Source organism: Delphinapterus leucas, chromosome 9 (genome assembly GCF_059928025.1).
Source record: "Delphinapterus leucas isolate spDelLeu-1000000601 "Yukka" chromosome 9, BTC_Dleu_Yukka2, whole genome shotgun sequence".
Taxonomy (NCBI): domain Eukaryota; kingdom Metazoa; phylum Chordata; class Mammalia; order Artiodactyla; family Monodontidae; genus Delphinapterus; species Delphinapterus leucas.
Genome location: NC_143137.1, coordinates 54,391,083 through 54,417,060, shown reverse-complemented (window position 1 = coordinate 54,417,060; position 25,978 = coordinate 54,391,083). Strand labels below are relative to the sequence as shown.

Here is a 25,978-nt window from a genome sequence, read left to right as displayed (position 1 = left end):
TTCAGTGCTTAAAGCAAACTCTCCTTGGTAGCAATGATGTAAGCAAAACAGAAGGTACTTTGTACTTGTTTCTACCCCAATAGCATCTTTTGTGTGTAAACTTCAACCTAAGCTTTTCCTGAGTTACTGATGCTTCCTCTCCTTCCCTCACTCAGCTGGATTGTACAGTGGTTATCTGGTCCGATATTTGTTTGCATTTGAGAGACTTTTATCATCCATGTTCATACATTAACCTTCCAGAGTTTTAGGGCAAGGGGTTGTACACATCTCGGTATTCTTCTGGAATACCTCCAGTTACAAGGAACCATTCTGGGAAGAGCAAAAAGTCACATGCATACAGCCCTTGAGGAGATTACCAGCCAAAGAAGAAATAAGATAGTATCAGACAACTAAAATGCATATTAAACAAAGGTAAGTTTCTTTAAAAAAAAAAAAAAGATAAGCAAAGTTATCAAAGACAAAGAATGGAAGAATTGTTAACTTATCAAGAAAAGGCAGGAAGCATGGAAAAGATGCCCAGGACACCCATAGATGTAAAGGTGGTTAGTTATACTACCCCTAAAATTACTAGAAAAGAGCCGTATTTATTTGATGAGATGGGAGGGTTTCATAAAAAGTAAGTAGGGCTTCCCTGGTGGCGCAGTGGTTGAGAGTCTGCCTGCTGATGCAGGGGACATGGGTTCATGCCCGGTCCAAGAAGATCCCACATGCCGCGGAGCGGCTGGGCCCTTGAGCCATGGCCGCTGAGCCTGCGCGTCCGGAGCCTGTGCTCCGCAACGGGAGAGGCCACAACAGTGAGAGGCCCGCGTACCACAAAAAAAAAAAAGTAAGTAAAATGTAGTTTATTATGAGAAGTTTTTATAGATTGATTTTTCACACATAGTGAGATTTGAAGCTTCCTGTATTAGTTAGTTCTATAAGTTTTCAGCTGTAACATACAACAATTCATATCCCTAAACATACATCTCTATACACTCATATGCACTGAAAACTAGGAATTAAGGGATAGTGTGAAGGTAAAGAAAAAGAAGAAGTAGGAGAGTTTTTTTGTGTTGTTTTTCTCTAGTCCCGTTTTCAAGCACACTTGTGTGGGGAAACATATTACTGAGGTCTTTGGAAAGGCTGCAGTTTATATTTCTAGAGAAATCAAATGTTCTACTTCTGAGGTCAAGTTGCCACTTCAAATAGATTTTTATCTTCAGTAGCTTCTTTTTCCCATAGAAAATGCTTCAAACAAGCAGAAAAGAAATGGATATACTTCTTGATGATATTATCATTTTTCCCTATCTTGGGTTACCTATTATCTTCTGGGTAATTCTTACATGCTATATCTTATACTACATCCAAAAATAAAAATAATTCACAATTCTCTTTTTTAAAAGTCTAACTACAGCACCACAATCACAGTGAGTCATTACATGAGCTGGGATTAAAGAAAAGAGGATGAAGTCCGATGCTCAACCTTACAGCATTTCAAGCTTCCTGGTTCAAAGATATGTTTAAAGCATGATGTTCCCATTTCTCTAGCAGAGTTGTAAATGTTCCCCTTCCTCTAGTAGAGACATACATATTCAGCATCATGAGAGAGAGGTCAAGCTTCCACTCTCAGGAAAAAAGCATCTCCAAATAAGTTAATTGAGATGCACCAAAAAGCATGTCACTGATTCACCAAGAGACTTTGAAGAGTCCCCAAATACTCACTGCCAAGTAATGTTAACCACAGAGATCTTGCATTTTCCATTCAAACACAGCCTCACAAAATGAAGTGAAGTTTGGAACAGCAGGATAAAACAAAGCAGCCCACGAGAGCCATTAAGGTAGGGGTATTCAGAGTTCAAACCATTCTCAACCCATTCTAATAAAGATGCACACACGCACGCACACACACACCCCACACACACACACCCCACACACACCTCCAGTTTATGTTGCAAACAGGACAGCAAGCTACCGTTTTCTTTTTTCATTTGGCTGCAATGGCCCATGAAGAATCAACAAAGAAAATTATTATAAATACACAGCAGCTTGGTTAAAGGACTAGGGGACTTATATCAAGCCAAAAGGATTATGAGTGACTTTAATTTGCTCCAATTAAAATATATTACTTTCATAATTATAGAAAATGTCATTGTTAAATACCTTTTAAATGAAACTTTAAGATAATATCAAGCAAAGCCAAATGTATCTAGTTTGATTTGTCTTTTATGACAAAAAGGATTGGAGAAAAATGCTATAGCATCATGAATTACCTAAAAGACTGTACTCCAAAAATAAAAGTGACACACTACGGTGGACTGCTTTATATGCAAGCAGAGTGTCAAACTAAAAAATGATTCGATTAACTATAAAGTTGAAAGCAATCGACGTACACATGTTGAAGAGCAGGGTTTATATTAACTCATATATAAGTAAAGAGCTGATTACATGAAGACCTTTATAAAAATCATATATAATTGGTATGATAAGATCTATGCTAGTATTACTTCCAAACCCTAGCAATAGAGCCAGAGTACAAATTAGTCAGTCTGATTTGGAGTAAGATGACTTTATACACAGTCAATAAGTTTAAGATCAAGACAGTTGTCTTTAATTCAAAACTAGCACTCATGTTAAATAGCCCTATTGTTAAAGCACCTATAGTGTGGCAGGCCTTCAACAAGGACTTTATTTACACTAATGTGATCACTACAGCACCTCTGTGTGGTAGATACTATGGCTATCTCCACTTTATGAAGAATCTGAGGCACAGTTCTAAATCACACAGCTAGAAGCAGTAGATCCACAGTTTGGTCCTAGGAGACTGGGCTTCACAGCCATACTCATAAATTCTCTGTGGAGTAGCAATAATTAAAGTGTGAACCACAGAAGAAAGGTGTGTGGTTCACACCCTCCTATTTCCCCTTCATTCAAAAGAGGCACTCTGCTTATACCAGACACTTGTGATCAAATTACTTACTCTCAAAGCAATGTCATTCTTCTTTGCGTTTTCTAATAATGTTTTATAAAACTCAAAATAAATCAATATATTTTAGAATGGCATTAGTAAGTCTTACCCTAATTATAAAAGTAATGCATGCTTATGGCAGAATAGTTGGGAAATACAGAAAAAAAATTATTTTAAGGAAAGTTTTTTATTTGTTTGTTTATGGCTGCATTGGGTCTTTGTTGCTGTGCATGGGCTCTCTCTAGTTGTAGCGAGCGGGGGCTACTCTTTGTTGTGGTGCACGGGTTTCTCATTGCACTGGCTTCTCTTGCTGTGGTGCACCGGCTCTAGGCGTGTGGGCTTCCGTAGTTGTAGCACACAGGCTCAGTAGCTGTGGCTTGTGGGCTCTAGAGCGCAGGCTCAGTAGTTGTGGCTCATGGGCTTAGTTGCTCTGCGGCATGTGGGATCTTCCCAGACCAGGGATCAAACCCATATCCCCTGCCGTGGCAGGTGGATTCTTAACCACTGTGCCACCAGGGAAGTCCCAGAAAAATTTTTACATCAACAATAATCCTACTATTCAGTGATAAATTCTTCAACATATGTATGTATCTTCTAGACTTCTTTTCCTGTGTGTAGATTTTTATAAATGGTATCCTACCATATTTGGTCATCTACATTTTTGTTATGGTTTAATAATATATCTTTTTACTGGATGGGCTGAGAAAAGAACCCAGGAAGCCTCAAGTTCAAACAAGCTCACACTTTCCTTTTAAGGAAAATGGCCCCAGGACTTCTTTATTGCATAAAATCTCATGACTCTTGTATTTTGATTTATTGGTGAAAGCAACCCTGCTAGCCAAGCAATAGAGGCCTGAATGTGGAGACAGTATATGGGGCTGACAGCCACAGGGGGGCAGAGGTGGGGTGGCCAGCAGGGCCCATTGGGGCACAGGTTCTCTGAGTCTCCCTGGCCGGAATTCAGTCTTCTGGGAGTGCTGCAACCCAGTGACAGGAAACAATCACTCAAATCATCTCCAGGATAGACCCTCTAGCAGATTTTACTCTATGAACCCAGATATATAACCTTACACTCAGAAAAACTGAAATCCATGATAATCAAATGTATAGCTGAAGAAAGAACTTCATATGTCCTGACTACAAATCTCTACTCCCAAGGGCCATATGTCAAAGTCTCTTCTCACACTTAAAGGGCCTGATGAGAGCATTCCTAAACATTTTCCCCAATCATTACATAGTTAACGTTTGTTAAGCATCTATTAATAGCACTGTAACAGGTGCTGAAGAGTAAGTTATATACATACGATAATATGTTACATACATATGAGGTAAAGGAGATATCAAGCAAGGCAGTAGCTGAATTAGGAAAAAGAAGAAAAACAATATTCTGACATTTGTTAAAACAGTAAGATTTTATTCAAGACTATTGCAACAGTGGAGACAGATATAGGGCTCAACTCTGAATACCACAAGAACAAGTGGGGATTTATAGCCAAGTAGCAGGTTAGGGGATCATTGGTGGATGGAAAATTACTAAGAAGAGACATCACAGGTAGGGGATTCTTGCTAAACTCACCTAACAAGATTCCTGCTGCATACAGGCCAGAGCCATCAGATATCAAGGACGGGGGGATTTTCTCTAAATTGACTTAGCAGGATTCTTGCTAAAACTGGGTTATGCAAGCCTGGCAAGGACAGGGGTGGAGGGGTGGGGGTGAGGCAAAGTCAGGGCCTAGTCAAGAAGAGGGCTTAGAGGACTATAACTGAAGTTTATTCAAAGAGAGTATCTTGTCAGAAGCCAGGAAAGTTTCATAATATGAGTGGGACTTGAAGATGGGATAGGATGTGGACACGTAGAAAGGGGAGGCAAGCTAGTTACATAGAGGGATCTATCATAAACAGAGATGCAGAAGGGGTGGGGACAGGCACATTTAAAGTACAGAGAGTAGAAATTAGGGAAGCAGTAGGACATAAGGAAAGAAAAGTAGACTCGAGAGGGATTTTGATGCCAGGTCCACTACAAAATTGATCCAATAAAGTAATTAGATATTTGATCTTGTTAGACACCAATATTTTCATTACCTGCCTACATTTTTTTTAGGGTAGAGCTTTGAATGAAGCAAAAGCTAATATGTCAACAACGCTCTTTTGAAGCTAAACATACATTTTTATTCCTAACCAACAAAGGTAAATTAACCGACTCTGGTTATAACCCATAGGATTGCCTTATTGCTAGCTTGTAAGTCTACTAACTATAGCTCCATGATATAAGCAGATTAAAGCAGACTATAAAGTGAATATATTTACAAATATAAATTAAAACACTAAAAATTAATAAATTTCCAGGATTTACATATTATAGTTACATATACATATATAACTATAAAATATTTGGTGGCAAATCTTTACTGTAATGACAAAGAAGCTGAATACACAATTTGTTAAATCCAATTATGCTACTTCCAGGGCTTTCCAAGCAATAACATGTGTGTTTAACACATCAAACAGGACATTAGCACCCTTTTTTCTACAGAGCAATTTGTTTTGCTAGGTTTAGGGGTACAAAGTAAGGAAAATTGACAAGGTCTTAAAAGGCTATTCAGTAATGCTAAGGCTCGGCCACCAAATCTACTTCCAAGAAATCTAATTTCTACTCAGTGAGATGACATAATTTAGCCATTTTGGGGAGAAACCATGTTTCATGGCTTTCGTGGAGTCTGGCTTCAATAACTGCACGCATGAATGAATGAAGTCAGCTATCTCAAACAAGGACTAAACAAGTAACAGCTAGAGATAGGACAGATTACATCAGCTCTCCCCGATAGAACAATTTCTGGAACTACTAAGAAATTCCCAAACTCAGCTTTCCTAAATGTCTCTCCTTTGTGTTATCAATCTTCTCAGTCCTTATAGAAAGCCATCTGAAATGATTTTCATTTAAGATCAAGGTGAGTGTTAGAGAGTAAAGTCCCTGACTTCAGGGGAAACATACACTCAAAAGCAATTAAATATTTGCTGGGTTTTCACCTAAAATGAGGGATGAATGCAACTGCCATGACTCTTTTCCAACTGAAGCAGATGGGAAATCGTCAGTAGTCATCCAATTGAAGAACTGTTCCATCACAGCACCTTATTTACAAATCCTAGCCCAGAACACAAAAGAGACTTTAGCTAGTGTAACATGCTACCTTAAAGTGAGTTTAAAAAATAGTATGTCTGTAAATTGGGTAAATTAAATACATACACCTAAATCTTCCTGTCAAAGAGCTGCAGATATTTCACTTGTAACTATCATTTTCCTCTTTTCTAAGATTTATATTCTTTTCTTGTTTAAAAAAATAGAATGTAGCTATATAAAAAATGCAAGTAAAATGGACCCTAGAAAACTAATGTCCTGTGTCCATGGTAGATAAACAACTTGGTCTGGTTATAACCCATAGGATTGCCTTTCCTTTTTTTCTTTGTTTTTAAATACTCAAATACTTAAAGAAAAATTTTTCTTCTTTTTAACCATGATCTTAAAAATCCAGACCACTAATTAGTCAGCTGGACTCAGTTTATGAACTTCAGAAAGTGAGAGAACATAATTAATCATGTATCAGGTAAGCATTCAATCATTATGCTCATAGCTTACTCATTTTGAGTGACTAAGGAGAAAATATGACCAAATTATATGAGACTTGAAAAAACAGGGAGATTTACTCATTTTGGATATAAGGAATGACTCCAATTCTGAAGTACAGTAAGAAAGTGACAGATGAGAAATGCAGACATCCAAGTTTTCAGCGCAGCATGTTACTACTCAGGGGTATAAACTTACACCCATCTTTCAACCTGTCAACTCAACTTTCTCCAACTTTCAAAGACAATCTCTGCTACCTCTTTGTATTTTCTTTTTCATATATACACACATATATGAATATGTATATATTCATATGCTATGTGAATATATATAATACAAGGGAAAGGTTTTGAAAAGTAGAAAGGGAAATAAAACTATACAGGCTGATTATTAAGTAGCTACCGACATTGTCTCTACATAGAAATCTGGCCATGTCAGCTTCAATAACTGCATTTGTGATGAACATCATCCACATAACCATACTTATTAGACAAAATAACCTTAACTACGGTTGTTCTCTCCAGGTCTTATTAATTAAACAAGCCTTTTATAACAGATGGGTCAATGGTAAATTAGCTCAGGTCATGTCAACCATCACAAAAATCATTTAAAATTAATGAAGTCATCTGAAAGTTTGTGTGAGTAAATACATACAAACAATATAAAGGAACCTGCTTAGATACAAATCCATAAGGAAGTGACTAAATATAAGAACAAGGACCATGAAAATTTGACAAGACTTTCAAAGGACATAACAGGTAGAGAGAATCATTTTCTCCTCTTAATTCAACGTTCAATGCTTAACTGCATTTAAAACTGGTGCTGGGAGTATACTTTGGATGGGGGCACAAGGGTACCGAGTTTCTGATTTACTCAAAAACCCATTTGAAAGCATTTTATTTTGTTAAGGTACAATTCTTACTATAATATTAGTTCCTCCATTATTCATGAGAAGGATAAAAGGGTTGTAAATGTACTGGCAGATCAGGAATTACGTTTGCCATATGAATAGAATAAAAGAGGTAGTGAGAGAAATGGGTGCCATCAAATCTTGAGCTGAGGTCTGCAATGAAAAGGTAGCAATGGCAACAGTGTTGTTTCATTAGCTACGTAGGACCCTGGAAAGAATCTAAAAAAGAGTGGATATAGGTGTATGTATAAGTGATTCACTTTGCTGAAAGTAACACAACACTGTAAATCAACTATACTCCAATAAAAAATCTTTTTAATTAGCCAGACTCACCAAGAAAAAAAGGGAGAAGACTCAAATCAACAGAATTAGAAACGAAAAAGGAGAAGTAACAACTGACAATGCAGAAATACAAAAGATCATGAGAGATTACTACAAGCAACTCTATGCCAATAAAATGGACAACTTGGAAGAAATGGACAAATTCTTAGAAATGCACAACCTGCCAAGACTGAATCAGGAAGAAATAGAAAATATGAACAGACCAATCACAAGCACTGAAATTGAAACTGTGATTAAAAATCTTCCAACAAACAAAAGCCCAGGACCAGATGGCTTCACAGGCGAATTCTATCAAACATTCAGAGAAAAGCTAACACCTATCCTTCTCAAACTCTTCCAAAATATAGCAGAGGGAGGAAAACTCCCAAACTCATTCTATGAGGCCACCATCACCCTGATACCAAAACCGGACAAGGATGTCACAAAGAAAGAAAACTACAGGCCAATATCACTGATGAACATTGATGCAAAAATCCTCCACAAAATACTAGCAAACAGAAACCAACAGCACATTAAACGGATCATACACCATGATCAAGTGGGGTTTATTCCAGGAATGCAAGGATTCTTCAATATACGCAAATCAATCAACGTGATATACCATATTAACAAATTGAAGGAGAAAAACCATATGATCATCTCAATAGATGCAGAGAAAGCTTTTGACAAAATTCAACTCCCATGTATGATAAAAACCCTGCAGAAAGTAGGCATAGAGGGAACTTTCCTCAACATAATAAAGGCCATATATGACAAACCCACAGCCAACATTGTCCTCAACAGTGAAAAACTGAAAGCATTTCCACTAAGATCAGGAACAAGACAAGGTTGCCCACTCTCACCACTCTTATTCAACATAGTTTTGGAAGTTTTAGCCACAGGAATCAGAGAAGAAAAGGAAATAAAAGGAATCCAAATCGGAAAAGAAGAAGTAAAGCTGTCACTGTTTGCAGATGACATGATACTATACATAGAGAATCCTAAAGATGCTACCAGAAAACTACTAGAGCTAATCACTGAATTTGGTAAAGTTGCAGGATACAAAATTAATGCACAGAAATCTCTGGCATTCCTATACACTAATGATGAAAAATCTGAAAGTGAAATCAAGAAAACACTCCCATTTACCATTGCAACAAAAAGAATAAAATTCCTAGGAATAAACCTACCTAAGGAGACAAAAGACCTGTATGCAGAAAATTATAAGACACTGACGAAAGAAATTAAACATGATACAAATAGATGGAGAGATATACCATGTTCTTGGATTGGAAGAATCAACATTGTGAAAATGACTCTACTACCCAAAGCAATCTACAGATTCAATGCAATCCCTATCAAACTACCAATGGCATTTTTCACAGAACTAGAACAAAAAATATCACAATCTGTATGGAAACACAAAAGACCCCGAATACTCAAAGCAATCTTGAGAACGAAAACGGAGCTGGAGGAATCAGACTCCCTGCCTTCAGAGTATACTACAAAGCTACAGTAATCAAGACAGTATGGTACTGGCACAAAAACAGAAAGATAGATCAATGGAACAGGATAGAAAGCCCAGAGATAAACCCACGCACATATGGTCACCTTATCTTTGATCAAGGAGGCAGGAATGTACAGTGGAGAAAGGACAGCCTCTTCAATAAGTGGTGCTGGGAAAACTGGACAGGTACATGTAGAAGTATGAAATTAGATCACTCCCTAACACCATACACAAAAATAAGCTCAAAATGGATTAAAGACCTAAATGTAAGGCCAGAAACTATCAAACTCTTAGAGGAAAACATAGGCAGAACACTCTATGACATAAATCACAGCAAGATCCTTTTTGACCCGCCTCCTAGAGAAATGGAAATAAAAACAAACAAATGGGACCTAATGAAACTTAAGAGCTTTTGCAAAGCAAAGGAAACCATAAACAAGACCAAAAGACAACCCTCAGAATGGGAGAAAATATTTGCAAATGAAGCAACTGACAAAGGATTAATCTCCAAAATTTATAAGCAGCTCATGCAGCTCAATAACAAAAAAACAAACAACCCAATCCAAAAATGGGCAGAAGACCTAAACAGACATTTCTCCAAAGAAGGTATACAGATTGCCAACAAACACATGAAAGAATGCTCAACATCATTAATCATTAGAGAAATGCAAATCAAAACTACAATGAGATATCATCTCACACCAGTCAGAATGGCCATCATCAAAAAATTTGGAAACAATAAATGCTGGAGAGGGTGTGGAGAAAAGGGAACACTCTTGCACTGTTGGTGGGAATGTAAATTGATACAGCCACTGTGGAGAACAGTATGGAGGTTCCTTAAAAAACTACAAATAGAACTACCATACAACCCAGCAATCCCACTACTGGGCATATACTCTGAGAAAACCATAATTCAAAAAGAGTCATGTACCAAAATGTTCATTGCAGCTCTATTTACAATAGCCCGGAGATGGAAACAACCTAAGTGTCCATCATCGGATGAATGGATAAAGAAGATGTGGCACATATATACAATGGAATACTACTCAACCATAAAAAGAAACGAAATTGAGCTATTTGTAATGAGGTGGATAGACCTAGAGTCTGTCATACAGAGTGAAGGAAGTCAGAAAGAGAAAGACAAATACCGTATGCTAACACATATATATGGAATTTAAGAAAAAAAAATGTCATGAAAAACCTAGGGGTAAGACAGGTATAAAGACACAGACCTACTAGAGAATGGACTTGAGGATATGGGGAGGGGGAAGGGTAAGCTGTGACAAGGCGAGAGAGAGGCATGGACATTTATACACTACCAAAGGTAAGGCAGATAGCTAGTGGGAAGCAGCTGCATAGCACAGGGAGATCAGCTGCGTGCTTTGTGATCCCCTGGAGGGGTGGGATAGGGAGGGTGGGAGGGAGGGAGACGCAAGAGGGAAGAGATATGGGAACATATGTATATGTATACCTGATTCACTTTGTTATAAACCAGAAACTAACACACCATTGTAAAGCAATTATACTCCAATAAAGATGTAAAAAAAAAAAAAAAGTTGCAATGAAATGGAAATCTTGTCCAAAATAAATTTATCCAATAGAAAAGGGAAGGGGAGCAGTGAGTGTTCTATTTCATGCAGGCACCTCCTATATGGAAAGCCACAAATCACTTTGGTGAAATAAGGGGAAAAATAACTATGATGTCACTGTGAAGTTGCTTAGAATAGTGGAGAATACAAATGATAAATAACTAAAGAGAAACTACAATACTGGCACAGAGGAAAGATATGAGAATCACAGGGAAAAAATGGCTATGTACCCCTAGAGTTTATCATTAACAAAGGGGTAGAGTAAGCATAGGTTTTAAGAAAGCAGATTTTAACATTTTTCCTCCCCCAAAAATAAAAGGAGATAAAAATTAAGAACTCAGCTCTGGAGTTGGACTGACTGTATCTAAATCCTGGCTCTGCCCCTTAGCTGTTTGATTGTGGGCAAGTTACTCAAACTTCATGGGCCTCAGTTTCTACATCTATTAAATGAGGGAAATAATCTCATCCCAAAGCTTTTCCAGAACTGGTAAAAGAAACAAAGGAAAAAGTAATAGGTGACATTCATTTAACACGTGAGACACGGTTCTAAGCGCTGCAAAGGTATTCGTTCATAAATACTCTTCACAGCTGTGTGAAACCAATTCCATTATCAGCCCTATTTTAATAGGTGAGAAAATTGAGCTTAACCTAGTGTTCAATAAATATCAGCTTTATTTCATGACCCTAATTACCAAGGGAAAGCACAAAGAGAGACAGAAGATTCACATAAATAGACGTTATTTTAAAATTACAACTAGTATCAATGAAGAAAAATTGGCCAAGAGGAGAAACCAATGTGTTACACAGAAAGTTTAATGGTGTGTTTGAAGTTTTAAAGAACACCAATAAAAAGAGAAGAGATATTTAAGAAGGATAATGTTCTCTTAGGACTAAGTCCTAAATGAGATGAAGCTGGCAAGAAAAATGATTTCAGATTTATATATTATCAGAACAAGAAAGGGGGAGACCAATTATCAGGGACATATGAAGAGAGATCAAGTGACAGAGAAAGGAGAGCTCCTCAAATTTCTTCATCCAGAATATATTCCAAGTGTTTTCTTAATCATTTTCTCTCCCTAAAAAGAGAGTAAAATCCGACTCCCTTGTTATAATCCATATATGTACTCAATCCCCTCCCATTTAGTTTAAAGCCAAAACAACAAAAACACTTTTGCCCTTTCTTCTTGTTCTCCTTTCCTCCTCTGCCTCACTCCTCAAAAGAATAGCTTGCATTTCAGCCTCCATTTTTTTCCCTTTCTCTCTTGACCCAAAGCAATAAGGTCTCCAGCCCCACCAGCTCCCTGCACATACTTAAGAAAAACCTTCCTAATTGCAAATTTAATGGGTCCTTTTCAGGACTCATCTGATTTGTCTTTGCTGAATATCTGACACGATCATCTGCATTTTCAGCAACTCTCTTCCTTCCTTGGTGCTTGGCTGGTTTTCTTGTGCTCTCCCTAGGCAATCCCTCTCATACTATTTGGTTCTTCCTTTGTCCAACTCTGTTGGTGTTCTATTCTTTCATCTCTTCTATTTCACTCAGAGGTAAGATATATTCTATTTTAATTTAACCATCCTCCGTGCTTTACTTTGGGCAGTGTCCCAGGTGCACTCAACTCTCCAGAGCTTAACATTGAAAGTTTCCCAGGACATAAAGTGGGGAAAAAAAAAAGTGTCACTGTTTAACCCAGCCCATTGCCTTCTCATTAGGAATTCAGCTTCCTCTGGGATCCCCAACAGGCCTCGTTTGTAACATTTACTTAGTTTCCCAGTATCTCTTCTTTCTCCTACGAGGTTTAATCAGACACACAACAAAAGCCATTGGTTCCTTTTCTGCTTCCTCAGGGGCTTTTTTGTCTGTCAGTATCTGTGCTGCGCGCTAAGCTACTTCAGAATTCACTCTTGTCTCACCCATCAGGCCAATTAGGAATGACGTCTATCTTATTCTCAGTTGAGTTACAACAGGGCTTTCGACTGTTAACCAAAGTTCCTAGTGTTTACTATTTTCCTTGGCTCAGTCAGTGCTGGTGGATCTGTAGGATCATTGATTAAAATCCCTGAAAACAGAGATAGTTAAAAACACAGCAATCCCAAGGAGACCATTTTGAACTAGAGACAGAACTATCTTTTAAATTTTCAAATAATTTGTTTATACAGGGAAATATGTTTCCTTGAACCACAGAAGGAAGGGAGCACATATTTGCTTGGAATCAAACATTAAGCATGAAAAATGTCTCATGCCTGAGATCTTTAAAATAATTTCCTATTTGTTGAGCTCAGATATTTTTCTGAATAAAAGCCACTGAGCATGTACTATCTTTCCAGTTGTCAGATTTTAGTGACAAAGGAAGATATCACTCTCCAGTTCATTATGATGGGGCAACAAACAAGAGCCTGAAGTTAAACTTCGGGGGCAACCCAAGCATACTTAGGGAAAGAATCAGATCAAACCCCACTCCTTTTTTCCAAAGACTTCCTTTTTGATCCTGGCCTACCAGATCTCATATTCCTTAAAAAGCAGCCCAAATCGACAGTGTCTACAATCCAATTTTGCACTTGATTACCCTATGCAATTGGGAGTCCTAAATTTTCAAATACATGCCATCTCTCCATTATTATAATTGCTCCTAATGGTATAGTATACTCCTTTTGTATGCATCATTGCTAAATAGACTGCAAGCATTTGACCAAAATTCATTGACACTACAACCCATTAGCTTTGGGCTCTAAAAGCTCCTGGTTTCACCCAAGCCCCGGCTTACTCATTAATTCATGTTTCAAATTTCCAATATTTCTGCTACCTTGAATTACTCTGAGCCTATCATTTATGTCATGAGTAGTAAGGGATCTGGTTAAGTCATCTGCATTTTAGACTGATCAGTTGCTATTTCACAAACTTCCTGAAGTCTAGTCTCCATACCTTGCTGTCCAAGAGCATGTGCTGTACCTAAAACTCATTAATTGGCCACGACACTTTTTAAATTAATTGACAAATCTTCATTAGAGGTTCAATGATAATCACAAACAATTCAAAAAATCTCCCAAATGTTCACTACAATTAATGCTTCTAAATACTCGACTGGTCTCCATAGTACAATACTTTAATCAAATTTTGTTTTTTGGCAAAATGTTTTAGCAAGTTCTAGAGGAATAAAGCACTACATAAGGAAGGTGATCATACATTTTATCATCCAAATGGAGACACCGAATAGTAAAAACACTGAATTAGCAAAAAGGAGCGCTATTAATAATTACACAAAGACAACAAGCATAAACCAGGACTGTCCCAAGCAAACCATTACATAAGGTCCCCCTCTACACAAAGCACCTTATACCAAACTGGATCTTTATCCTTCTTGGGAATATCATGTAAAAGAGTGAGGCTAATCCAAGAAGTAGTCAATGAATATGTGGTCAGAAAAGATAAGTGAAAGAGCTCTGTGCAAAGGGAAGAGCAAAGATTTAATTCCCAACTAAAATGAAATCCAAACTGTATTGTGAGGTATTAAAACATGGCCCAAAGATTATTTGACATTCTTCACCAAGAGGTACAGTCTGTGTTCCCCTCCCCTTGAATCTGGTCTCTTCAAATACTTGATAAATAAAGTAGGTGAAAGTGACACTGTGCCAGTTCTGGGCACAGGCCTTAAAATATAGGCAGCTTCCACTTTCTGTACCTTGGGATCTTCCCAGACCGGGGCACGAACCCGTGTCCCCTGCATCGGTAGGCGGACTCTCAACCACTGCGTCATCAGGGAAGCCCTATCACTTTACTTTTAACCTAAGTCTTTATACTTAAGGTGGGTTTTTGGTAAACAACATATAGTTGGGTCTTGTTTTTTATCTACTTTGACAATATCTGTCTTTTAATTGGTGTATTTAGACCAATTACATTCTAAGTGATTTTCATATAAGTGTATTAATAGCTATCCTGTTTGTAAACTGTTTTCTATTCATTGTACGTCCTTTTCCTTCTTTTTCTGCCCCCTCTGATTTTAATTGAGCATTTTATATGATTCTATTTTATATCTTTTTAGTGAATCATATATGGATCCCTCATATCCCAGTCCAGCTGTGCAAAATGATACCACATGGAGCAAAAACAAGCTTTTCCTGTCCGGCCCTTTCCCAAGAGTAGGTTCATGAACAAAATAAATGATAGTTGTTGTTTTAGCTCTCTAAGCTTTGGGGCGGTTCATCTTGGAGTAATATGTAAGCAGCACATTCCTAAGACGGTCCTCAAGGCCTTGCCAACTTTTCAAAACTCAGTTCATACAGATTTCCCCTGAACTCCCAGTCACATGGGGCTCTCCAAGTCTGTAGAAAATACCAAGTTCTTCTTAGGGGTCTGGCCTGAAACACTCTTATCCGTGCTCTTTACCTGGTTGGTCACATCTCCTCCTTCAGATCTAAGTGTAAATGTCCCCTCATCAGCAAGGCTTCCACTGTCCATCCATCTAAGGTATACTCATTGCCCACCTCTCGCCCTTACATAAACATATATAACCCACCGCTCTCTATCTTAGTTATTTTTCATAGCTCTCTTTTCCTCTTTGCAATTTAAAATTACAGATGTATCTGCTGACTCGAGTAATCTTTGCCTTCCCCACTAGATGACAGGTTCCATGGAAAGAGAAACTCACGTTTTGCGCACCATTACATATCCATTGCCTGGCCCAGTACACAGAACACAGTATGGGCTCAGTAAATGTCTCCGACGGAAAGAGCTCTTTTACATGCACAATGCCTCTCTGCATTGCTTGTTTAGACCAGGGCTTCTCAACTTTGGTACTATTGACACTTTGGACCAAACAATTCTTTGTTGCGGGAGACTGTCCTGTTCATTTGTACGATGTTTCACAACATCCCTGGTCTCTAGTTGCCAGTAACACCACTACCGCTCCCTGAGTTATGAAACCAAAAGTGTCTCCAGATATCAGCAAATGTATCCTGGTTTAAAATAAAAGGATGACAATAACAATGAAGCAACTCAGGAATGTGGGTTTGCTTTAACCTGAAACCAATCTTATCGTCATGTCCTTCCTCTAGTCCTCCTCAAAAACCACTTAAACTGAACTAAGTGGTTTAAGTGGGAGAGAGATTCTAGGAGCCCTGACATTATGATAATTGGAAATTTCTACACTAACTCTTTCAAAATATTCCTCCACTATCCAAGGAATGCCTCCATTTTCACCAGCTGGACTACAACTCTGAAGACAGGAAATATCACTGATTGTTTTGAGGGTCTCCCAATCAAATGATCAAAGACCCTGATAATAAAAATGGCTAACAGACGCCAACATTAAAACACTGTCTAATAGAAAAGTTATCCCTGTACAGTTTGGTCTAATAATTGAAATCATGGTTCTTGCTTAAACAATATACTCATTGTCACTTTTGTCAAAAAGATTAGGTATTGTTTGTTTATCTGCTGCAAGCTAAATGGAACCAGCTGTACCCATGAACCAGCTCCTAATGCCTTACATTCTTCCTGAAAAGGAAGTCAGGGCTGAATCTGCAATTTGAATAGGCTTTAAGGTTTTTGAAAATAAAATTAGCAGATGTTGGTGGGTGGGCTATTATCCTCCTTGGAGTAGGTAAGGATAAGAACTCTACTTTTATCTGTACACAAGGAGCACCAGATCTGAAAATCACATGACACAAAGTCCATTCATTTCATTAGGCTTTTTTAAAAATCCAGTTTCTCTTGCACACTGTAATGCCATATTTTATGCATTAAATTACAAAGTTAACACTGATTGTATTATCATAGTATGCCGCCATTTTCATATCCTGTGACTAATAGTGTGGTTACAGGCTTGATCTTTGAAGTGAGCTGTGATAATAAGCCTATGGACCCAAAGTCTAAAAGAAATCAGAGCAGACCTAATGAGAAACAGAGAGTGCAGCAGAGCCTGTAAAATGTAATCAGATTTGCCTCTCTTTTGTACAGAGTTCCCGTTTGTGGGTAGATAACCTCGCAGGATGCTGGAGTCAGCATGACAGTCCAGGTGTCAACACTTAAGATTGAAACTTCAGTGAACCAGGAGTCCACTGTTTTCCATCTGGGGATTTCTGACTTTCAGAATTCTTCAAGCTCCTCCTGATAGTGTTTCAGTGGAGCTGACCTTCAGGGCCAGCAGTAAGAGCCACCTCTTTAATCTCACATATTCTGAAAAGGTGGCTGACTGCTGCTGCCTTTCTTCTTGCTGCTGCTTGTTTTAATTAGCAGTATTTCTTCCTCCTATTTCTCAGGCGGCTTTGAAGAGCTCTTTGAAATGTATTTAGTGTATTTCAGTCTTGGTTTGGCCTAGCCTCCCAATTTATGAGGTCGTTGAATTCAAGTTCAATGATTCAGCACACACTGGCAGAATGAAATGCTAAAAGAAGACTGGCATTTTCAATCACATAAATCTCGTGTTACATAAAGTGACCAAATTCCTCCATTGTTCTTATGGACCTGAGATAACAATTTACAGCTGGTACAGACCAGTTTGGGCCGGCTCCTCTGTTTAGCAGGCTCCCGCAGGAGTAAGGCTTTGGCATCTTCACCTCAACAGAAACTGAAGATAAGCAGGAAAAAAATGACCAGAAATCAGGGTCATCTGTGGGAGGACTTAGTCTGAGTAAGTCCAATACTCTAATTCCAGAGATGGAACAAAGAGCAAACTTTTTCTTTCTGTAAATGACACTAGAAGCATGAGAAAGGCAAAAGCAAGCAGCTACAGCCTCACAATCCTTTAAAGTAGGAAGGAAAAGAGAGGAGTCTGTCCCGGGCAAGAGTAAAGGTTTATAGCTTCTCACCACTCGGGGAAGGGTGTGGAACCCGGGAGAACTGGGGGTTCAGGCATGGGGTCGGGGGGAACTCGGGTGCACTCCAACTGCAGATCCCAGTGTGCTGAGGAACACACAGGTCCCACCATACTCCAAGTTTGGGAGTTGAGGTGGCTGGTGCTCATAGCTCTTACCTACAACAGCCAGGCATCCGTGGGTGCTCACATATAAACAACCCACCAGCCCGTCCAAATTATACTGTCTAATGCCAATCCCACTTGAACACTCAAACATAACACTTTCACTTTTATCAAAATTTGCACAATAATTCAAATAAATAATTGATTTTACTTTAAGGCCCTCAGGCTTTAACAGATTTTGTGAAGAGTCTGGTGAAAATTTCATTATATGTGGTTAGAGGACCAAGTCCCAAAAGGGAACTCTCCCAAGGAGTCCTACAAATATACACAGTGATGAGGGAAGCTTGATTTAAAAGCACATGAGGCTATGAATTCAGTCACCACTGGAGAGCACACATTTAAAATACTTTATTCAACCTCATCCTCTCTTCCTTACTTTTGAAACCCCAGCATTTTACCTGGGCCTTTCTTACTGCATTCTATCTTATATAGAATACACTACGTTCTAACTTATACAGAGTTCTTTACATATATGGACCATCTTCCATCCAGACTGTTAAGTTTCCTGAGGGCAGAATCTGTATCTAAATTCCCTCTTTTTCACCTACAGCACAGAAGGGGCATAAAAACAACAAACACTCGTCATTAATTAAATAAGCTAAAAAACTGTTAACCAGTCTCTTAATGTATTGATACAAATGTCCTTGGGAAACATGATTTCAAGGGGCTGAACTAAAGACATTTTTAAATGCCACATGTTTTAAAATGTAGTATATTATACACTGCATGATTTTTTAAAATCCTAAATTAAATGCTACAGGGATTTAGAAGAGAGAACATAACCAGGAAATCAAACTAGGATAAAGATTAGTAGCAAGAGTGATGATAAACTGCCTCCCTTCCCCAGACAGAAACACACACATGCACAAAGAAAGTATTAAGAAGCTGGAGAACACTGGTTTCAAAACAAAACAAATCTCTACTCAAATATAAAACCGTGGGAAGTTCAAAGCTTTTTTTTTTTTTAATAGGAAAACTTATTTGTGAGTGTTGTATGTTGAAATGGTTGCAGTTAACCAGCCACATTCTTTAGAGGCAAGCTCATTACCAAGGGGGCTACACAGTACAGGAATCTCAGTCAACTTCTCCCCAACCTATGTATCCCTACAGGAATAAGAAACTCAAGAGAATTCAAGAGTAATAAAAAGTCTTTGTACTTCTTCTCAGGTTTCTAAACAATGGCTGACAGCAACTGTATCAAAGTCAACAATTACACAAATCTTTTGATGGGGGGATATCCTATGCTCATATATTTGAACCATGAAATAAAAGACGACTTACATATATCATAAATGGAGATGAAGAATATTATCATGAACAAAATGCCAAATTAGTGAGGTTTGAAATTAATGAGTGTTATAGATTGAACTGTATCCTCCAAAAAAGATATGTTGAAGTTCTAACCCCTAAAACCTCAGAATGTGACCTTATTTGGAAATAGGGTCTTTACAGAAGTAATCAAGCTAAAATGAGGTCATTACAGTGGGCCCTAATCCAAAATGACTAGTAGTCTTATAAAAAGGGGAAATTTGGATGTGGAGACAAACACACCAAGAGAGAGAACACCACGTGACCATGAAGGCAGACATCAGGGTGATGCATCTACGAGCCAGGAATGCCAAAGATTGCCAGCACACCGCAGAAGCTACGAGAGAGGCATGGAACAGATTCTCCCTTACAGGACCAACCCTCAGAAAGAAACCAACTCTGCCAATACCTTGATCTTAGATCTAGCCTCCAGAACTAAGAGATGATAAATTTCTGTTGTTTTAGCCACCCACTCTATGGTATTTGTTTTAGCAGTCCTAGCAAACAAATACAATGAGGTTTATTGCAAAATCCAAACTTGACACCTGTAATTCAATACACATATATATAAAATGCTCACCAACTGAGTATCATGGGTATCTCTACAAATGCCATGCAGCTCTGTTGCAAGATAACGATAGCTGCTCTTGGGGTAGATGCTAAATATAACGTTTAAAGATAGAGGCAGGGATGCAGACAGCTATGGGAAAGTGGTGAGGCATACTGGAACAGGGATCCTAACATTCAGTTGACTCTTTAAATTACGTAGTGCTTTAGGAGGCACACCAAATTCAGCTCTCTTTATGTTGCTAGATGGCACGTAACTGTTGTTCTTTGGCCTGACCTTGCCACCATAAAGCAAATAAACACAAGCAGCCTGTCATCTCCTAAAGCAGGTGAGTGGTCAACGGCTTTCATCTCCAGCTGGAGGAAATTAAATAGTACATGTGACCAGCAAGCTTTAAACTGCTTGAGAAATGCTGACAAGATACACTGAGACCTGCTGGAGTGAAAAGTATTAACTGTCCAGAACTATCCTTCTCAAAGATTGCAGTCTTTCTTTTATTTGGGCATAATAAATGGAGAATGTTTCAACTATCTTTCAAGATTTTGTCATAAATCTTAAAGTTAAACATTTAATAGTTATTATCTTGCATCTGGAAATTCGCTGAGCATATCTTTGGTGGGAAGGCACTTCAAAATGATTGGTTTATTTCCTTATAATGAAATAGTATGTGTGCTTCTGTTTGATCCACCGTTAAAACAAATCAGAGCATCTGGGAGAACCATCTGGAATACTCAACAAGGACCAAGTCTTTCCAAGAAGGCCTTATCCTGTGGAAGCAGTATGTAAAATGGTTAGGAAAAGATGACCTCAAACCAGAAAGACATGAGTCAAGACAAGTTCTGTCACTAATAACCTGTACTGACTTGGACAAGTGACTAAATTTCTCTAAGCACGAAGATGTCTGGTCCAGCAGAGATTATAATAATATAAAAATGGGACCTTTCTTATAGAGTGTTGTGAGGAATAAATGAGACAATGAATACACCATATTTTACACAAAATAACTGCTCAATCCAGTGTAGTTATCTTCACCTTATTAACATGAAAGGTTCAAGTAATTTTTACACAGTAGAGTACTATTTTTCCGTAGGAAAAAATACAAAAACTTGGGACACAACCACTACTGAAATTAACTCAACCATTTATGCCATTACCATGACATTCCATAATGCTTAAGAGACACAGTGAAGTCATTAACAGCCCTCTAGATATTTTTTTTCCTTCCCCATCATATTTTTTTTCTATTCAAATTTTTTAAAGGCTTTTTTTTGGGCAAATGTCTAAGAGTCAAAATTAATACTCAATTTTGATCTACAGCATTTCTGAATTTCCTTACTTACATATCTTCCTTTATCAGGAATACTGCTTCATCTTAACTTGAAAACTATGAACAAAGGTATAAGACTACATTCCAGAAAAGCCAAAGAGTACCTAAATAAGCACATAGTCAAAATTTCCAATTATGTGTTTAGAATGATCCTTCAGAGAATTGTCTTCTCTATCTCTTTAATTACTTAGCTTAGTTAGTAATTCAATTACTGCTGAGTAATTAGTTAGAATTTCCTATCTTATACAATGACTTAAAAGGGAGACAATAACAAGGATAGTTTAGAAAAAATTTTTTCAACACTGCTTGGTACTGTTATTAAGGTAAAATGAGGCTTTTGTCTCCTGTAGTTATTTCAGGAAGAGTATTAAAAGTTTCTACAAGCTACATGCCACCAAATCTGTGCTCTTATTCAATATGGGAGAGGGAAGAGGCCTATCAGAAACATATAGGGGCAAGCTTTTTAAGAACCCAAATCTGTGCCCTGACCCTGAGAGAGAATGTGGGGGAAGAGGACAAAGGGGGGAAGAGTTGTTTCTCTGTGTGGAAATATATGCAGCATGACGCCAAAGGACACAGGAAGAAAGAAAGAGTTTGCAGTTTGTTTAATTAAGTGACTTCTGAAAGATGGAGTAAAAACTCAAGTTAAAAAGATGTCAAGAATAATCAATACATTTGGCTTTGTCAAAACAGTACTCTTATTCTTAAGCAAATGCTAAACCTCCATAAGAAATTAATCACATCATTCACCTGGAAATGAATTCTCATTTGAGGGTTCCAATGAGAGAAAGAGAAAACAAAGTTGGAAGAGAGGAAGAACAGAAAAGATAAATTGGACAGGTCTGCAAAACTGTTTGCTCACGGAGAAAAGCAATTCTACTGACTTTTACAATTGTTAAGACAACGACAACAACGATAACAACAAAAAACCTGAGGGAGGAAAATCTATTGTGTATTAAATAAAAATTATTTAAACATACTGTTACTTAATAGTAAGAGAAAAGGTATATTTTACATGTGAAATATTCAAAAATTAATGAACTTACTTGCTTTTTCCTTTGTATACTGTAGCATAAGATCCTTCTCCTAGTTTTTCCAGTTTTTCATATGAGTCAGCTTTTCCAAATTTGGGACTTGTTGGCTAAAAATGAAGCAGAGGGTAAACAAAACAGATTGTATCAGACTAATTAACAATGAACGGGGGGACGAGGGGAAGATGGCGGAAGAGTAAGACGCCGAGATCAGCTTCCTCCCCACAGATACACCAGAAATACATCTACACGTGGAACAACTCCTACAGAACATCTACTGAACGCTGGCAGAAGACCTCAGACCTCCCAAAAGGCAAGAAACTCCCCACGTACCTGGGTAGGGCAAAAGAAAAAAAGAAAGAACAGAGACAAAAGAATAGGGACGGGACCTGCACCAGTGGGAGGGAGCTGTGAAGGAGAAAAGCTTTCCACACACTAGGAAGGCCCTTCGCGGGCAGAGACTGCGGGTGGCAGAGGGGGAAAGCTTCGGAGCGGCGGAGGAGAGCACAGCAACAGGGTACGGAGGGAAAAGCGGAGAGATTCCCGCACAGAGGCTCAGTGCCGACCAGCACTCACCAGCCCGAGAGGCTTGTCTGCTCACCCGCCGGGGAGGGCGGGGCTGCGAGATGAGGCTTGGGCTTTGTTCAGAGCGCAGGGAGAGGACTGGGGTTGGCGGCGTGAACACAGCCTGAAGGGGTTAGTGCACTCCGGCTAGCCGGGAGGGAGTCCGGGAAAAGGTCTGGAGCCGCCAAAGAGGCAGGAGACTTTTTCTTCCCTCTTTGTTTCCTGGTGCGCGAGGAGAGAGGATTGAGAGCGCTGCTTAAAGGAACTCCAGAGACGGGCGCGAGCCGCGGCTAAAAGCGCGGACCCCAGAGACGGGCGGGAGACGCTAAGGCTGCTGCTGCCGCCACCAAGAAGCCTGTCTGCGAGCACAGGTCACTATCCACACCTCCCTCCCGGGAGCCTGTGCAGCCCGCCACTGCCAGGTTCCCGAGATCCAGGGACAACTTCCCCGGGAGAACGCACGGCGAGCCTCAGGCTGGTGCAACGTCACGCTGGCCTCTGCCGCGCAGGCCCGACCCGCACTCCGTGCCCTCCCTCCCCCCAGCCTGAGTGAGCCAGAGCCTCCTAATCAGCGGCTCCTTTAACCCCGTCCTGTCTCAGCGAAGAACAGACGCCCTCCTGCGACCTACACACAGAGGCGGGGCCAAATCCAAAGCTGAAACCCGGGAGCTATGAGAACAAAGAGGAGAAAGGGAAAGCTCTCCCAGCAGCCTCAGGTGCAGCAGATTAAATCTCCACAATCAACTTGATGTACCCTGCACCTGTGGAATACCTGAATAGACAACGAATTATCCCAAATTGAGGTGGACTCCGAGAGCAAGATTTATTATTTTTTCCCCTTTTCCTCTTTTTCTGAGTGTGTATGTGTATGCTTCTGTGTGAGATTTTGTCTGTGTAGCTTTGCTTCCACCATTTGTCCTAGGGTTCTACCCTTACGTTTTTTTTGTTTTTTTCTTAATAATTAATTTTACTTTTAATAACTTTATTTTACTTTATCTTTCTTTCCTTCCTTCCCTCCTTTAGACAACGAATCATCCCAAATTGAGGAGGGGGACTTTGAGAGCAAGATTTATGATTTTTTCCCCCTTTCCTCTTTTTGTGAGTGTGTATGTGTATGCTTCTGTGTGAGATTTCGTCTGTATAGCTTTGCTTCCACCATTTGTCCCAAGGTTCTATCCGTCCTTTTTTCTTAAATTTTATTCTTAATAATTATTTTTTAATTTAATAACTATTATATTTTATTTTATTTTACTTTATCTTTCTTTTTTCCTTCCTTCCTTCCTTCCTCCCACTGTCCCTCCCTCCCTCCCTTCTTTCCTTCTTTTCTTCTTCCTTCCTTCCTTCCTTTCTCTCTTCCTACTTCTACTAATTCTCTCTAATTTTCCTCCCTTTTATTCTGAGCCATGTGGATGAAAGGCTCTTGGTGCTGCAGCCAGGAGTCAGTGCTGTGCCTCTGACATGGGAGAGCCAACTTCAGGACACTGGTCAACAAGAGACCTCCCAGTTCCACATAATATCAAACAGCAAAAATCTCCCAGAGATCTCCATCTCAACACCAGAACCCAGCTTCATTCAACGACCAGCAAGCTACAGTGCTGGACACCCTATGTCAAACAACTAGCAAAACAGGAACACAACCCCACCCATTAGCAGAGAGGCTGCCTAAAATCATAGTAAGTCCACAGACACCCCAAAACACACCACCAGACATGGACCTGCACATCAGAGAGACAAGATCCAGCCTCATCCACCAGAACACAGGCACTAGTCCCCTCCACCACGAAGCCTACACAACTCACTGAACCAACCTTAGCCACTGGGGACAGACACCAAAAACAACGGGAACTACGAACCTGCAGCCTTCAAAAAGGAGACCCCAAACACAGTAAGATAAGCAAAATGAGAAGACAGAAAAACACACCGCAGATAAAGGAGCAAGATAAAAACCCACCAGACCTAACAAATGAAGAGGAAATAGGCAGTCTACCTGAGAAAGAATTCAGAATAATGATAGTAAAGATGACCCAAAATCTTGGAAATACAATAGACAAAATGCAAGAAACATTTAACAAGGACCTAGAAGAACTAAAGATGAAACAAACAATAATGAACAACACAATAATGAAATGAAAAATACTCTAGATGGAATCAAAGGCAGAATAACTGAGGCAGAAGAACGGATAAGTGACCTGGAAGATAAAATAGTGGAAATAACTACTGCAGAGCAGAAAAAAGAAAGAAGAATGAAAAGAACTGAGGACAGTCTCAGAGACGTCTGGGAAAACACCAACATTAAACGCACCAACATTCGAATTAGAGGGGTTCCAGAAAAAGAAGAGAAAAAGAAAGGGACTGAGAAAATATTTGAAGAGACAATAGTTGAAAACTTGCCTAATATGGGAAAGGAAATAGTTAATCAAGTCCAGGAAGCACAGAGAGTCCCATACAGGATAAATCCAAGGAGAAATACACGAAGACACATATTAATCACACTGTCAAAAATTAAATACAAAGAAAGCATATTAAAAATAGCAAGGGAAAAACAACAAATAACACACAAGGGAATCCCCATAAGGTTAACAGCTGATCTTTCAGCAGAAACTCTGCAAGCCAGAAGGGACTGGTAGGACATATTTAAAGTGATGAAGGAGATAAACCTGCAACCAAGATTACTCTACCCAGCAAGGATCTCATTCAGATTTGATGGAGAAATTAAAACCTTTACAGACAAGCAAAAGCTGAGAGAGTTCAGCACCACCAAACCAGCTTTACAACAAATGCTAAAGGAACTTCTCTAGGCAAGAAACACAAGAGAAGGAAAAGACCTACAATAACAAACCCAAAACAATTAAGAAAATGGAAATAGGAACATACATATCAATAATTACCTTAAATGTAAATGGACTAAATGCTCCCACCAAAAGACATAGACTGGCTGAATGGATACAAAAACAAGACCCATATATATGCTGTCTACAAGAGACGCACTTCAGACCCAGAGACACATACCAACTGAAAGTAAGGGGATGGAAAAAGATATTCCATGCAAATGGAAACCAAAAGAAAGCTGTAGTAGCAATTCTCATATCAGAAAAAAATAGACTTTAAAATAAAGACTATTACAAGAGACAAAGAAGGACACTACATAACGATCAAGGGATCAATCCAAGAAGAAGATATAACAATTGTAAATATTTATGCACCCAACATAGGAGCACCTCAATACATAAGGCAAATACTAACAGCCATGAAAGGGGAAATTGACAGTAACACATTCATACTAGGGGAGTTTAACACCCCACTTTCACCAATG

At 38.9% G+C, this 25,978-nt stretch overlaps 1 protein-coding gene across 2 annotated transcripts in view; it reads right to left on the bottom strand.

Annotated features, from left to right (window-relative positions):
- The window catches only part of CDK14 (cyclin dependent kinase 14), a 582,146-nt gene that overhangs the window by 392,675 nt on the left and 163,493 nt on the right, over positions 1-25,978 (bottom strand). For both annotated transcript variants that reach the window (XM_089917034.1, XM_022585327.3), the window contains exon 4: positions 22,117-22,211. In XM_089917034.1, the coding sequence (XP_089773160.1) occupies positions 22,117-22,211 (95 nt within the window). The remainder of the gene's footprint in view (positions 1-22,116; positions 22,212-25,978) is intronic.